The sequence below is a fragment of the Eleutherodactylus coqui genome, chromosome 8, assembly GCF_035609145.1.
Source record: "Eleutherodactylus coqui strain aEleCoq1 chromosome 8, aEleCoq1.hap1, whole genome shotgun sequence".
Classification (NCBI taxonomy): Eukaryota; Metazoa; Chordata; class Amphibia; order Anura; family Eleutherodactylidae; genus Eleutherodactylus; species Eleutherodactylus coqui.
In genome coordinates, this window is record NC_089844.1 from 197419568 (window position 1) to 197434351 (window position 14784).

Below are 14784 nucleotides of genomic sequence, written 5' to 3' on the forward strand. Positions count from 1 at the left end.
GTATTCTCCCATAGGATAATGCCTAGGGTAGATTCCAGGATCGCCCACAATTTGAGCTTAGCCTTCGGTATGCTAACGCCGTCTATCAAGGTTGTTTTAGAGATGAATTTCCTAAGATTTCTATACCGCTAAAGATAGGTTTCTTACATCCCTCAAAATGCTCAGGATTAAGAGAAGCTTTTTGCCTGCAACGGAGATAAAATTATCCCCTCTATCTAAATCTACAATGGGTCAGATGTAAAGCAAAGCAAAAAAACAAAAAAGCAGCGGCATGACAGTCCTGGTGGTGGGCTGTCAGCATAGATGTATGCATCGCTGACATAGCGCAGCGTTGGAAGGCGCTGCGTTTTCAGCCCTGTGTGAAATGAATGGGAGTGTTGTACAGCGTTTAGCGCTGGGCTGAAAAGGCAGCCCTAAACGCTGTATAAAACGCCCTGTGTGAGGGAGGCCTAAGGGTTATAATTATCTGTTTACTTTGGTTAATAGCCTTTTTCTTGTCATTACGATAGTGTGTTCTGTCCTGCAGAGCAAAACTCTCCAAATCCTGCCCTAGAGGCTGTTGTAATGCAGCCTGTTCCAACACGGATTACCTTCAAACCTCCCCATGCTATGTAATCTACAAAAGTTGAGACACCAGTAGGAATAGTTTGCATCCAATTTCAAACCATAATTAGCTTTCTGTGCTGCAGAGCAGCCGTCCTTGATGAGTTTCCTGAAAAAAGCCATTTGGTTACAATTAGAGATGAGCGAACGTACTCGTTTCGAGTACTTACGCACCCGAGTACCGCCATTTTCGAGTACTTCAGTACTCGGGTGAAAAGATTCGGGGGGCGGGGAGAGGCGTGGCGGTGCGGGGGGGGGGAGCAGCGGGGAACAGGGGGGAGCCCTCTCTCTCTCTCCCTCTCCCCCCCACTCCCCACTGCTACCCCCCGTGCCGCCACGGCGGCCCCCGAATTTTTTCGCCCGAGTACGGAAGTACTCGGAATTCGCGGTATTCGGGCGAAAAAGGGGCGTGGCCGAGCACGTTCGCTCATCTCTAGTTACAATTATAAATTAGATTTTTATTGCACATATACATCTGTTATCTAGATGTCAATATTGTGTTGGTGGTGATGCTTTCATCTCTACCTCTTTGTTACTTTGATCCCCTGATGAACCTTTTTTATTATCTGCAGGGAAACAGTGTTTGGAGCGATAAGGATATAATTCTACTGGCTTAAATAGGCCTTATTGGCCATTTAACAGGGGTCAGCTATTGTTTTGAGTGGGGTTGTCCTAATCGGGGCAGATATTCCACAGACAGGCAGGTAACCATTAGAATGCCAGTGTCCTGTTCTGCCTGCCCTCCTGCTGATTCATTTCTGCATGTGAATCTCTATGGGCCCATGCAAACTGTGAGCTAGTATCAGCATATTTGTTTTTTGTTGATTCACTGACAAATATAAGTTCTTCGTAACGAATCATTGCTATTCATAAGCACCTCTTGGCCTATTTGTCAATTATTGTGAAGGTTTTTATATATAGTTAGGGCATTATAATGAGCATGATTTTTTTTAATATAGCAGTTGATTTGCAGTCATTAGATCATGACTGCACATATATACGGCCCTCACTGAAATCACATCATCGGTGCATATGACTCATATAATAGTGTAGGGCAGCCCACATCTCTGGCGAGCAGCGGTAAAAATAGCTTTCAGTGGTATCTATGATTACAGGCTTCCAGAGACGGTCATGTTGGTAATTAATGAAGGTTGGCGATTCGTACGAGCTGAAAACTCTTCAGAGCTACAAGCGGCTTACTTGATTCTTGTGCAGGAGATCTAATTGGCGATGAGCCTGAAGCTTTACAGGACGGGTTTCCACATTGGACATCATCTCAGTTATTTATAAACTGCAAAGCCCAGGAGATAGCGCTTATCTAAAACGCCTCCGATCAATTCTGTATAGCAAGAATCTTCAGTTACATCTTGTAAATGGCAGAAAAAGCTGCAGTGTGACTTCAGAATTGTCAGATCTCCCTACAAGGCGGCCAAATTGTAGATAACCCGGAGGAACCTGCATCCATCACCCTGAATGCTGCCTCCAATAAGGGGAGAAGCATCCAATCTTACTACAAAGGAAAACGGTCCCTTCATGTTACCCCTGTATAACACTGCATGACCGCTGCAGTGTCACTACTCCCAGTGAGAGAAGCAATGTAATCCTGTAGACAGGATACTTAAGGGTTAACGATCAGAAATAATGTTAACCCCTTAGGGATGTGGCCTATTTTGGTTCTAAAGAAGAGGGAGGGAAGGGAGAGGGGGTTCATCTCTACTTTTCAAAAGCCATAACTTTTTTATTTTTATGTCAACATAGTCATATGAGGCTTGTTGTGTCGGAAGATGCAGTTTTTTTTTTTTGGTACAATTTTTGGGTACACTCCATTTAAAAAAAGCAACACATTCTCCCGTTGTGCGCTGGAATATATTTTGAGTGTTATCCATGCAGAATAAATGACATGATACATTTATTCTGTGGATAAATACAATTAGGACAATACCAAAAATGACAGTGAGGGAGATCAATGAGTGGAACAGGTTGCCACAGGAGGTGGTAGGTGGTTAAATGGAAGTCTTCAGATGCCGGACAGACATCTATCTGAGAGGGTTTAGCGATCCTGCATTGCGCAGGGGGTCGGACCCAATGATCCTGGGAGATTTTCGGGTCCAAACCCCAGCACAATTTTTTTTATTTTTCCATAGAGGGAGCTGTGTTGGGTCTTGTTTTCTGTGTAATGGGCTGTAGTTTTTAAGTGGTATCATTTTGGGGTACATGGGGCTTTTAATCACTATAATGCAGTTTTACGGGAGGTAAAATAAATAGAAAAGGCATTTTAGCGCATGACGAGAACATTGTTCTTCCTCTTTACTAGTCACTGGTCAGACCACACATGGAATATTGTGGACAGTTCTGGGCAGCAGTACTCAAGAAGGACATATCAGAGCTTGAGCGGGTACAAAAGGGGGCAACTATAGTAATAAACGGAATGGGCGGACTACAATACCCGGAGAGGCTATTAAAATTGGGGTTAGTTTAAAAAAAGAGCAACCCAATAACTATGTATAATATATCAGGGGTCAATACAGAGATCTCTCCCATCATCTATTATACCCAGGACTGTAACAAGGGGGCGCTGTATTAACCATGTATAGATATATCAGTCGTCAGTACAGAGATCTATCTCATCATCTATTATACCCAGGACTGTAACAAGGGGGTGCTCTAATAACTATGTATAGATATGTCAGGGGTCAGTACAGAGCTCTCTCCCATCATCTATTATGCCCAGGACTGTAACAAGGGGGCGCTCTAATAACTATGTACATATATATCAGGGGTCAGTACAGAGATCTCTCCCATCATCTATTATACCCAGGACTGTAACAAGGGGGTGCTCTAATAACTATGTACATATATATCAGGGGTCAGTACAGAGATCTCTCCCAGGATCCATTTATAATCAGGATGATATACACCCCTGGTTCTAAGGGAATTAAGTAATGTGATAGACCATTGTTTCTTACATTAAAAGGACTCTATAGTGCCTGGGTCTGTTCCACTGGATTGGCGCATAGCCAATGTGGTGCCAATATTCAAAAAGGGGTCAAAAAGCATATCTGGAAACTACAGGCCAGTAAGACTTACTTCTATGGTGAGTAAAATGCTTGAAGGGTTCCTAAAGGCCCATTAAGACGGGACGAGTGTCGAGCAAACAATGCCAGACACTCGTGCCCACATACTCGCTCTCAGGCTGCTGCACAGGAGCTAGTGCTCCACCAAGTTAACATAGCGGCCGTTTAACACTGAATGGCTGCTATTTATACTGAACAATGAGCGATAAGCTCATCGTCCATCGTTTATGCTGCATATAGCGTTGAACGATGTGCTGATCGTTCAGTGTAAACAACAGGCATTCAGTATTGACCGGCTGGTATGTTATGTCAATGAGAGGGGCGGGGAGCGAGGAAAGAAATCTCCTGCAGCCTCCCTGCTGTGAGCCAGCGATACACAAGCTCCTGTGCTGCAGCACCACAGTAAGTATGTGCTGGGACGAGTATCGGGCATTGTTTGCCCGACACTCGTCTAAATGGGCCTTAAGAGATGCCATCCTGGAGGACCTCTAGGAAAATAGCTGTATAACTCTGTATCAGCATGGGATTATGAGAGATCGCTCCTGTGAAACCAACCTGATCAGCTCCTAAGAGGAGGTAAGTTGTAGACTGGCCCGGGGAGAGTCACTGGATCTTGTGTATCTGGACTTTTCCAAAGCGTTTAACACTGTGCCGCATTAAAGGTTGGTATATAAGATGAGAATGCTTGGTCTGGGTGAGAATGTGTGTAAGGGGGTAAGTAACTGGTCAGTGATAGAAGCAGAGGGGATTATAAATGGTACAAACTCTGATTGGGTCACTGTTACTAGTGGGATACCACAGGGGGCAGTATTGGAGGGGTCACTATTACTAGTGGGGTAGCACAGGGGGCAGTATTGGAGGGGTTACTATTACTAGTGGGGTAGCACAGGGGGCAGTATTAGAGGGGTCACTATTACTAGTGGGGTAGCACAGGGGGCAGTATTGGAGGGGTTACTATTACTAGTGGGGTAGCACAGGGGGCAGTATTGGAGGGGTTACTATTACTAGTGGGGTAGCACAGGGGGCAGTATTAGAGGGGTCACTATTACTAGTGGGGTAGCACAGGGGGCAGTATTGGAGGGGTTACTATTACTAGTGGGGTATCACAGGGGGCAGTATTGGAGGGGTCACTTACTAGTGGGGTAGCACAGGGGGCAGTATTAGAGGGGTTACTATTACTAGTGGGGTAGCACAGGGGGCAGTATTGGAGGGGTCACTATTACTAGTGGGGTAGCACAGGGGGCAGTATTGGAGGGGTCACTATTACTAGTGGGGTAGCACAGGGGGCAGTATTGGAGGGGTTACTATTACTAGTGGGGTATCACAGGGGGCAGTATTAGAGGGGTCACCGTTACTAGTGGAGTATCACATGCGCAGTATTAGAGGGGTTACTAGTGGAGTATCACAGGGGGCAGTATTAGAGAGGTTACTAGTGGAGTATCACAGGGGGCAGTATTGGAGGGGTTACCAGTGGAGTATCACAGGGGGCAGTATTGGAGAGGTTACTAGTGGAGTATCACAGGGGGCAGTATTGGAGGGGTTACCAGTGGAGTATCACAGGGGGCAGTATTGGAGAAGTCACCGTTACTAGTGGAGTATCACAGGGGGCAGTATTGGAGGGGTTACCAGTGGAGTATCACAGGGGGCAGTATTGGAGAGGTTACTAGTGGAGTATCACAGGGGGCAGTATTGGAGGGGTTACTAGTGGAGTATCACAGGGGGCAGTATTGGAGGGGTTACTAGTGGAGTATCACAGGGGGCAGTATTAGAGAGGTTACTAGTGGAGTATCACAGGGGGCAGTATTGGAGGGGTTACCAGTGGAGTATCACAGGGGGCAGTATTGGAGAGGTTACTAGTGGAGTATCACAGGGGGCAGTATTGGAGGGGTTACCAGTGGAGTATCACAGGGGGCAGTATTGGAGAAGTCACCGTTACTAGTGGAGTATCACAGGGGGCAGTATTGGAGGGGTTACCAGTGGAGTATCACAGGGGGCAGTATTGGAGAGGTTACTAGTGGAGTATCACAGGGGGCAGTATTGGAGGGGTTACTAGTGGAGTATCACAGGGGGCAGTATTGGAGGGGTTACTAGTGGAGTATCACAGGGGGCAGTATTAGAGAGGTTACTAGTGGAGTATCACAGGGGGCAGTATTGGAGGGGTTACCAGTGGAGTATCACAGGGGGCAGTATTGGAGAAGTCACCGTTACTAGTGGAGTATCACAGGGGGGCAGTTTTGGTCTCCATTCTTTTAAATACATTAATGACCTGGTAGAAGGATTGTGCAGTAAAATATCAATATTTGCAGATGAAACAAAACTATGTAAAAGATATTAACACAACAATGTGGTTGCGGATCTGGATGATTTGGGGCAGAAAAGTGTCAGATGAGGTGTAACACTGATAAATGTAAGGTTCTGCACATGGGCAGAGGAAACACATGTCATCATTACACACTAAATGGGAAACCACTGGGAACACCGACATGGAGAAGGACTTGGGGGTTTCATAACTGTAAGCTTAACTGGAGCAACCAGTGTCAGGCAGCTGCTGCCAAGCCAAATAGGATCATGGGGTGCATCGAAAGAAGTCTACGGGCGCATGAGAACATTGTTCTTCCTCTTTACAAGTCCCTGGTCAGACCACACAATAGGTAGACTGGGGGAAAAAAAAGCCACCTGTCCAGCTAGTTCCAACATACTAGAGCGCACCGTGCAGGATAAGAAGTGTGTTTAATTTATTATTGTATGAGTCGTTACACAGCAACGATACCAGATAACAAGTTCAAAAAGAATAAAAAAAAGGTGACTTTTTTTTCACCTGTATTTTTTCGTAACGTTTTTATTTTATTTTTTATGTCCCTGTAGTGGACTTAAATTTGTGACCTTATGTTCGATATGATAATACACTGCAGTACTTCCGAGGCCCCCTCCTGCAGAGCAGTGATGAAAAGGTCCCTGTGAAGAGCTAGTGATAGTGTCTTCCCCTTAATACAGGGCAGCGCACGCTACATCTCCCAGCATCTCATGGGAGGCGGTCATCCATCCTCATCCTGTAGATCCAAAAATAAGGTAATTCAGCTAATATAAAAGCCGACACAAATCGGGACACTACCGGGCTTCTTCACAGCCCTTTACAGTTGGCTGCGGGGTCCTAGAATAGGGGCGCTGGTAACACAGCCGGCATCTGGTGGGATCCATCTGCACCTTCTGTCGCCTCTACTAATAACTGTACACTACAACATCCATGCTCAGTGTGTATAAAGCCGCATCAGGGACTTGATACTCACGCAGCTCCACATGGGGGTTCCCAGACTGCTTCTTCTGCTTATCTCCACCATCAGGGTCATCTGAAAGAGAGAAATAGAATACAAGTTACAAGACGGTAGAGAAATAAGACCAGGCTTCGCTCCTTGTTCTCCACTTAGTTACAGGAGTTGTCAGACACCAGTAATGAAGGGTTAATAATCTAATTAAGTCATCATCTCCTCTGGAATATGCTTTCTATTAAAAATATGCCCCATTCCGGAGATGATCGGCGCGCGGTCATGTGATGACTCCTGCAGAATCCACAAGCCTCTGCAGCTCAGTATGACATCAGCTGCTACATCGCCGGCGGTGAACTGCACATGCGTCGGCACAGCTCACCGCCAGTGATGTAGCTAATGACGTCACACCGAGCTGCAAGGGCTCATGGATTATGTAGGGGATGTCAGCAGACCGTCTGGCTATTTTGACAGGGGGTCTACGTGACCACACTACAGATCCCTGGAAGGGGATGTTTACAATAGTACGCATAAGACAGAGTTACTAATGGTGCCATTATTGGATGGTTAACCCTTCGTTATTGGTTTCTAGTCTACCTCTTTTATCAAACATGTTCCACTGTGAGCGAGACAACCAAGCTCTGCCCAAAAGGCGAAAAATACACGAATGTACTTCCAAAAAACTGGATATACCCTGCAACTGGTCTTCTAATAAGTAACGAAGTGGATGTCAGCCCTGTGGGGCACATTTATGGAACTAGATAAATACTTCTAGGCAAAAAGCCAGGCCAGATTCCCAGTCATTTTGTAAGCAAACACCCGTGCTAGCAAAGAATAACCAACTGGGGGGGTGCTGTCCCCCAAACACGAAGAGAGAGACTTTAGGCAAGTTTCTCATCCGTGACATTGGGACATTCTAGAGAAGTACCTAAGGGGGTGTGAAGAGGTGGTGTGGTCAGCCAGTTGTGCCCAGTAGGTGTATGTGTTAGGTGCACTGGTGTCTGCCAAGTAATATCTGCTGTAGGAGTTAGAGATACGGAAGCATGAAAAGCGTTCCTGTGACTCGGAAGACAAAGTAAGCGGCCAGTTGTGGGAAAAAAAAAACACATGCAAGTTTAGTAGGGTGGTAGAGAGTAAAACAAGGGGGGTGGGGAGGTGATGCCCTTGACTGTTAACTGGTCCGCCATGCTGAATATAGATATAAACAAATAAGGCGGTAGGTACAGGGAGGCCGGCTTGTCAAGGTCAACTGATTACTGCAGGAGTTGAAGTTACAGATTTGATCCTCAAAAGGGTTTAAAAACAGGTAAAAAGGGCAAAAGCAGAAAGCATTGTGTTCTGCGGTATGTAACTGCCCCAGGTAGTTGCCGTTGGCCCTTGGGCTGTCGGCACTCGGATGTTGAAGGTCATGAGAGTTGTAACGTGGTACTTCGCTTGGCACAGTACGCTGGTCATAGCAAGGCGTTCTCTTATTATTTTTGTGTATGCCCGGTTGGCTAGGTATGCAGTTGCCGCAGTCTGCTTTCAGTAGCCTAGGGCAGAAAATGAAGTAAGCAGGTCGGGCGCCTAAAGGACAGAAGGCTACCAAGAAGAACTGAAAGGATGATCCCAAGAGAAGGTTCTTGTGGGCTCAGGCCCGAAACGAAAGAAGAAAATGACCGAAAACATCGTCGAGCAGCAATGGATCCCTTGTAGACCAAACTGCGCCGAAGAACGACGAGATTGAAGATGTTCCAATGTCTGTCCTATCCATGTGGTACGGCCCCTTATAGAGGAAAGTGAGGTATTAGGGGAAGGATCAGGTTGAGTGACGAATTGATGTCAAAGACTTGTATGCCGCATAATTATTTTTTTTAAAGGGTTGGATTTCAAGGGAAGAGGGCATCCAATGAGCGTGCCCTGTCCGGAATAAACTAGTGATTGCAAGGGGAGACACCAAGTGATGAGTTGGTATCCGTACATGAAGGGCTAGTCATCCCGGATAAGTTATAAAACAGCATGCCCCATGCTTTGCCCGTTGGTACAAAGGCAGTAGACATGACTAAATGTACCCAATGTCAAATATTGTGCCGAGTTTATATTCTACCCCTAAGAGCGGAGAGATGTAGGGCATTGACACCTACCACACTGCGAACGCTGGCAATAGTACAGGTGAAAAGTGTGCTGAAGTCATCAATTACCAAGTTGAGCAGCAATATCAGTCTTTGACCTATGGTGAATGGAAGGATGGCTCCTGGTAATCACATTCAGTCCCATAGTAGTTCATTCCTTCTTTCTGAGGTGTATAAACCCATTCCAATCCACTGTCTGATGTCTAAAGACATTCTGATTGAAAGCTGTACAGCTCTGATGTCGGAAGACATCCGGCAGGGTATACATACTGTATATTACTGGCCGCTCTGTTGTCGGGGGGCCTCTCCAGCGTGTCCCATACCGCAGTACTGGCTCTAGCCAGCAGATGGTGCCATTGTATAATGGCAGAAAGAGAAAGCTCCCCTAGGAAAACCCTAAATCCAAAATTGGATTGCAAAGGGTTAAAGGCAATGGTATTTATGGCCATTGTATTTTACTGAGCATGGGTGTATAGGCATCTGGGGAAGTGGTCCATCCCACTGAGGCATGGATGAGAGGTGGAGATTCTTCCCCCCTTGTAGCCGTTTTGGTTTATTCGAGGTTGACAGGGGCCAGGAGGTCCTGTGCCTGACCCGAGAAGAAAACACGCTAGGCATGAACGTGACAACCTTCAAAAAAAAAAAAAAAAAAAGTAAGGGGGTGCCATGCACTCCATTGAGAGCACAGAGTCTGAACAGTGGATCCCGTGTGAGCGATAGGAGTTGACTGGTCCCCGAGGGAGGAGGATAGGGAGTTCTAGATCTAATTAAGGAAACTGAGTCGATGACCGGCGACATTTGTTGCAGTGGGTAGCGCTCGTTGGCAAGGTAAGGATTGCTGGAGATGAATGGAGGCCAAGAGCCACCAGAGGGTGACACTAGATGAAGGGCCCTATGGAGCTAAAATTGTGGCTTTAAAATGACACCACAAGCATGTCAGTAGCCCTTATAGAACCGGAGTCAGAAATACTGAATGTACAGCGGTCATCTAGGTCAGTGTGTGCAGAGCAGATGGGGAGGTTGGGGGAAACAAGTGGGCAGCAGGGAAGATATGTGTAACTCACAGTCCTAGGAGAAGGGGCAGCATTCATTTTTCTTCATATCACCCCCTTCCCTAAATCAATTAGAGCTTATTTGCTCTCAGACTGTCATATAAGTTTTTTTCCCCAGAAAAGGACTGAAATTAAGACTTATCTATCTAATTACTCCTCTACACAGTTTAACAGCACAGATGCTGCAGTCATTGCTGACTTTGGCATCTACAATTTTACAGAAATTAAAACAAAAAAACACTATTTTCCCTTATATAAGGCTTTAAATATTGAAGAAAAAAAATTGGTATTGATATCCATAACAACCCATACTATGAAAAACAAGCAGTTTCCTGTTCATCCTGCTTTCCCAAAGCGGGAAGAAATACATTTTCAAAAACTGCATATACCTTAAAATGGTACTAATAAAAACTACAAGATGTCCCACAAAAAACAAGCCCTCATACAGCTCTGCTGACGGAAAAATAAAACTGGTTGCAAAATGTTTTTATATTGTGCAAAAGTCGTACAAAATACTAAAACCTCTATAAATTTGGTGTTGTCATAAATGTGATGACTCGCAGAATAAAGGTAACAATATGTATACCGCACTGTGATTGCAAAATACAAATGCTGGAATTGCTCTTTTTCCATTGCCACCCAACCCAAGAAAAAAAAATGTATTAACTTTAATTTTATGTACCTGAAATTGGTTCCCATAAAACTAGAACTTGTCCCACAAAACAAAAGCTGTCATACAGCTAGACGGACGGACGGACGGACTGATGGAACACAAAAGCAGAAAGGATTTACTGGCTCTTTAGGCTAAATTTAGTTATGTCATTAAAGGGGTTGTCCCGCGCCGAAACGGGTTTTTTTTTTTTATTCAATAGGCCCCCCGTTCGGCGCGAGACAAACCCAATGCATGTGTTTAAAAAAAAACCGTTTAGTACTTACCCGAATCCCCGCGCTGCGGCGACTTCTTCCTTACCTTACTAAGATGGCCGCCGGGATCTTCGCCAACGATGCACCGCGGGTCTTCTCCCATGGTGCACCGTGGGCTCTGTGTGGTCCATTGCCGATTCCAGCCTCCTGATTGGCTGGAATCGGCACACGTGACGGGGCGGAGCTACGAGGACCAGCTCTCCGGCACGAGCGGCCCCATTCACCAGGGAGAAGACCGGACTGCGCAAGTGCGTCTAATCGGGCGATTAGACGCTGAAATTAGACGGCACCATGGAGACGAGGACGCCAGCAACGGAACAGGTAAGTGAATAACTTCTGTATGGCTCATAATTAATGCACAATGTACATTACAAAGTGCATTAATATGGCCATACAGAAGTGTATAACCCCACTTGCTTTCGCGGGACAACCCCTTTAAGGGGTTAATACACACTTCTGGCGACAGTTCTGCACCGAATCTCTTTACAAGTGACATAAATTCCAAACTACCAGAATCCATCCTTTGACAAGACGGAATCCTTCCACCGCCACAAGCAGTAAGACGCTGCTACAAGACGATTACTCTTCTAGTGCAACAAGGGAGGTGAAATCATAGCAGAAGATTTGGGCGCAACTAGAAAGTAATTGGTTGTGAACTTCCATCTGTAGACCCTCAGATGGCATGAAGGACCAGCGCACAGACTGGAACAAGAGAAAGACTGCAGTGTGTAAAGCAAAAGCACAGGGGGCGCCCGGCTCATCTTAGAGGGAGCTCACTAGTACCTTGGTTTTCGGCTCCCTGGTTTTCTGCACCTTCTCTGCCCATCTGCCCCACTTGGTAATAGGCACTGTCAGCGCCTCGTAGGGTTTCCTTCCTCTGTGCTGATAAGTCTGGGCTCTTCCCACCTGCCCCACGAAAAAATGACAAGACCCCCGAAGCCTTTTTACCTGAAACAAAAGTGATAACGTTTCCAATAGTGATGACCAAAAATTGTATAACGGACGCTTCAACTATGTGATCAGAGGTGGCCCACTGAGCCCTTATAACAGGCGGACGCCCCGTGAAGGGAATACCAATACTAGAAATGGCGGACAGTGGGTGATGGGTCATGTCTCCTGCCTCTGTACATTCATCTCTGCACAATGGTCAATAGGATGCTTCCTGGCGTAGAGCGGCTATGGTAACGGGACAACTGCAGTCAACAGTTTCTGAAGCGTACAATGGGCTATGAGTGCAAGTGTTCACTTCCTAAATTTTGCGAGAACTGAACAAATTGTAGTAAGAAATCTTGCTCGTCGACTAGTTACGGGGCGCGCGGTTCCTCGGTGGGGGTGGATTTGAAGTTTCGACCCCTTACCCAACACGCTCATGGGTTGCCGAGTCCCCTGGTCACACGTAAATACAAGCGAGTGCCTATGATTGCGCACTCACCAAGTGTTCCACTGACAGCTCAAGCAGTGACAGACCACAGCTACATGTACAACTTTGAAGAACAAAGCCAGCCAGAGACCGTAGCATTGAGTGGTCTTCCGAAGACCAGCAGGGACTGCTCAGTCGGGGAGCACTTGCATGTTAACCCCTCAAGGACGAGGTCCTTTTTTCTCCCCATTTTCGTTTTTTCCTCCCTTTTAAAAAAAAAAAAAAAAAAAATCATAACTTTTATTTAACCACTGACGTAGCTGTCTGAGGGCTTGTCGGTTTGTGGGACTAGTTGTATTTAACAGTCCAATATAATGTACTATATAATATACTAAAAAACTTTTAAAAAAAAATTCTAAGTGGAGTGCGAGGGCTCGTTTCTTGCAGGACATTTTGGAGTAGATACAACTTTTTGATTGTTTTTTTTATTACATTTTTTCTAGGAGACAGGGTGACCCCCCCCCCAAAAAAAGCACAGTTTCGCTTCTGACGATGTTCACCTTGCGGGGTAAATAACGCATTACTCTGAAAGATTGAGCTTTTATGGACGCAGCGATACCAATTATTTTTTCTTTTTGTTTTATTTAGATTTTTTTATTATAAATACAGCAAACGGGTTTGTGAAAAAACTTCTATTACCTCTTATTTCTCTTTTTAGAATTAATTATTGTAAACTAGATTGCTCCTGCATTGTGATGTAACACCGGAATATTGATTACAGGATTAAAAAGTTGACAGCTCCGATCAGCGGTGCTGCTTACTGGACCGGTTGCGGATGGGTGTCAACTGCAAGAAACAGCCGGCCCCCACATTGTAGGGAATGTAGCTACCTAGAACCGGCAGGAGGTAACTGCACATCCTGTAGCATTAAGGGGTTAAAAGGGATTGTTCAGGGTTAGAAAAACATGGCTGCTTTCTTCTAAGCACAGCAGCACCCTTGTCCGTAGGTTGTGTGTGGTATTACAATTCAGCTTCATTGAAGTAAATTGGAGTTGAGCTGCAATACCAGACACAACACATGGACAAGCGTGGCGCTGTGTTTGGAAGAAAGCAGCCATGTTTTCCTAACCCTGGACAACTCACTTTAGTGGGAAGGAAAAATGTTCAAAGAAGGCGGGAGCCAGTCAGCGTTCAGTGGGAGATGCAGGCCAAATGCACACTTCCCTGCGGAGTTGTTGGATGGTCATTGAACGGCAAAGACTACCCGCTTACATCAGACGCTAATTAACCAGCAACTATTTTGAGATGAGCTGAAACAAAGGGACTAGTGAACAAATTCTCGCTCGTCACCCGGCTGGCGGCCATGTTTACACTGGTCGCTTACATTTGCTCTATTGGATAAGAGTTGTCCTATGTAATGCAGCCCTTAAAGTGCATTCACAGGGGCAATTTTATGGACAATTGTGTAAATTAATCCATTGGGCAGAGTTGTCTCTTCCAGCCTTGTGGTTCGTCATGCACCCCCAAGCATTGCCATTAATGACAAAGCATAAAGGGGGCGAGTGGTGCGGATGTGGTCCTCCCGGTCCTTGTTTATAACAGCTAGCACCTGACGGTTGCAGCCAATGAGAATCCACAGCTGGTCTCCAGGCATTATGGCTTCCGGCACCTCAGCAGGGATGCTAGTAGATGCAGCGAATCAGAGGCCACAGCGGTCAGATGGTAGCCATCCACAAAGATCAGGACAGCTGGTGCTGTGGCTTTGGGTCGACAGCTGAGTGATGAACAGGTTAGTGCAGATGCTTTTATTCCTTTACATTTTGATTGATTTCTAGAGAAGAGTCTACGCCTAGATAACCCGTACACTGGACCCGTAGATGTATACGTTCCAGCAGTACCTCCTCTCACCTTGCAGGCTCCATTTTTAAACAGCACCATTAACGTAAGTTCTGAAGGGGCAAAGACTGTTATGTCGTCCCCTTGTACACAGGTAGAAGAGAAGAGGAGACCCTGCTCCCCTATATCTTCCATACATTGTGCACACACATGGAGAAGAGGAGATCCTGCTCCTGCTATCCCTTCCACACACTATGCACACGCAGAGAATAGGAGATCTTGCTCTCCTATCGCTTCCACACATGGATAAGAGGAGATCCTACTCTTCTATCTCTTCTATACACACACAGTGAAGAGGAGATGCTGCTCTCCTATCTCTTCCTACACTGTACATACACAGAAGAGGAGATCCTGCTCCCCCATCTCTTCCTACACCGTGCGCGCACACAGTGAGGGGGAGATCCTGCTCCCCCATCTCTTCCTACACCGTGCGCGCACACAGTGAAGAGGAGATCCTACTCCCCCATCTCTTCCTACACCGTGCGCGCACACAGTGAAGAG

The 14784-nt window shown here is 46.0% G+C and overlaps 1 protein-coding gene across 4 annotated transcripts in view; it reads right to left on the reverse strand.

Moving 5' to 3' along the window:
* PIKFYVE (phosphoinositide kinase, FYVE-type zinc finger containing) overlaps window positions 1–14784 on the reverse strand; it is a 201609-nt gene that overhangs the window by 34789 nt on the left and 152036 nt on the right. For 3 of the 4 annotated variants that reach the window (XM_066577221.1, XM_066577220.1, XM_066577223.1), the window contains 2 exons: window positions 11811–11975; window positions 6965–7024 (listed from right to left, as the gene is read on the reverse strand). In XM_066577221.1, the coding sequence (XP_066433318.1) occupies window positions 6965–7024; window positions 11811–11975 (225 nt within the window). The remainder of the gene's footprint in view (window positions 1–6964; window positions 7025–11810; window positions 11976–14784) is intronic. The other variant, XM_066577222.1, reaches the window with a different exon arrangement.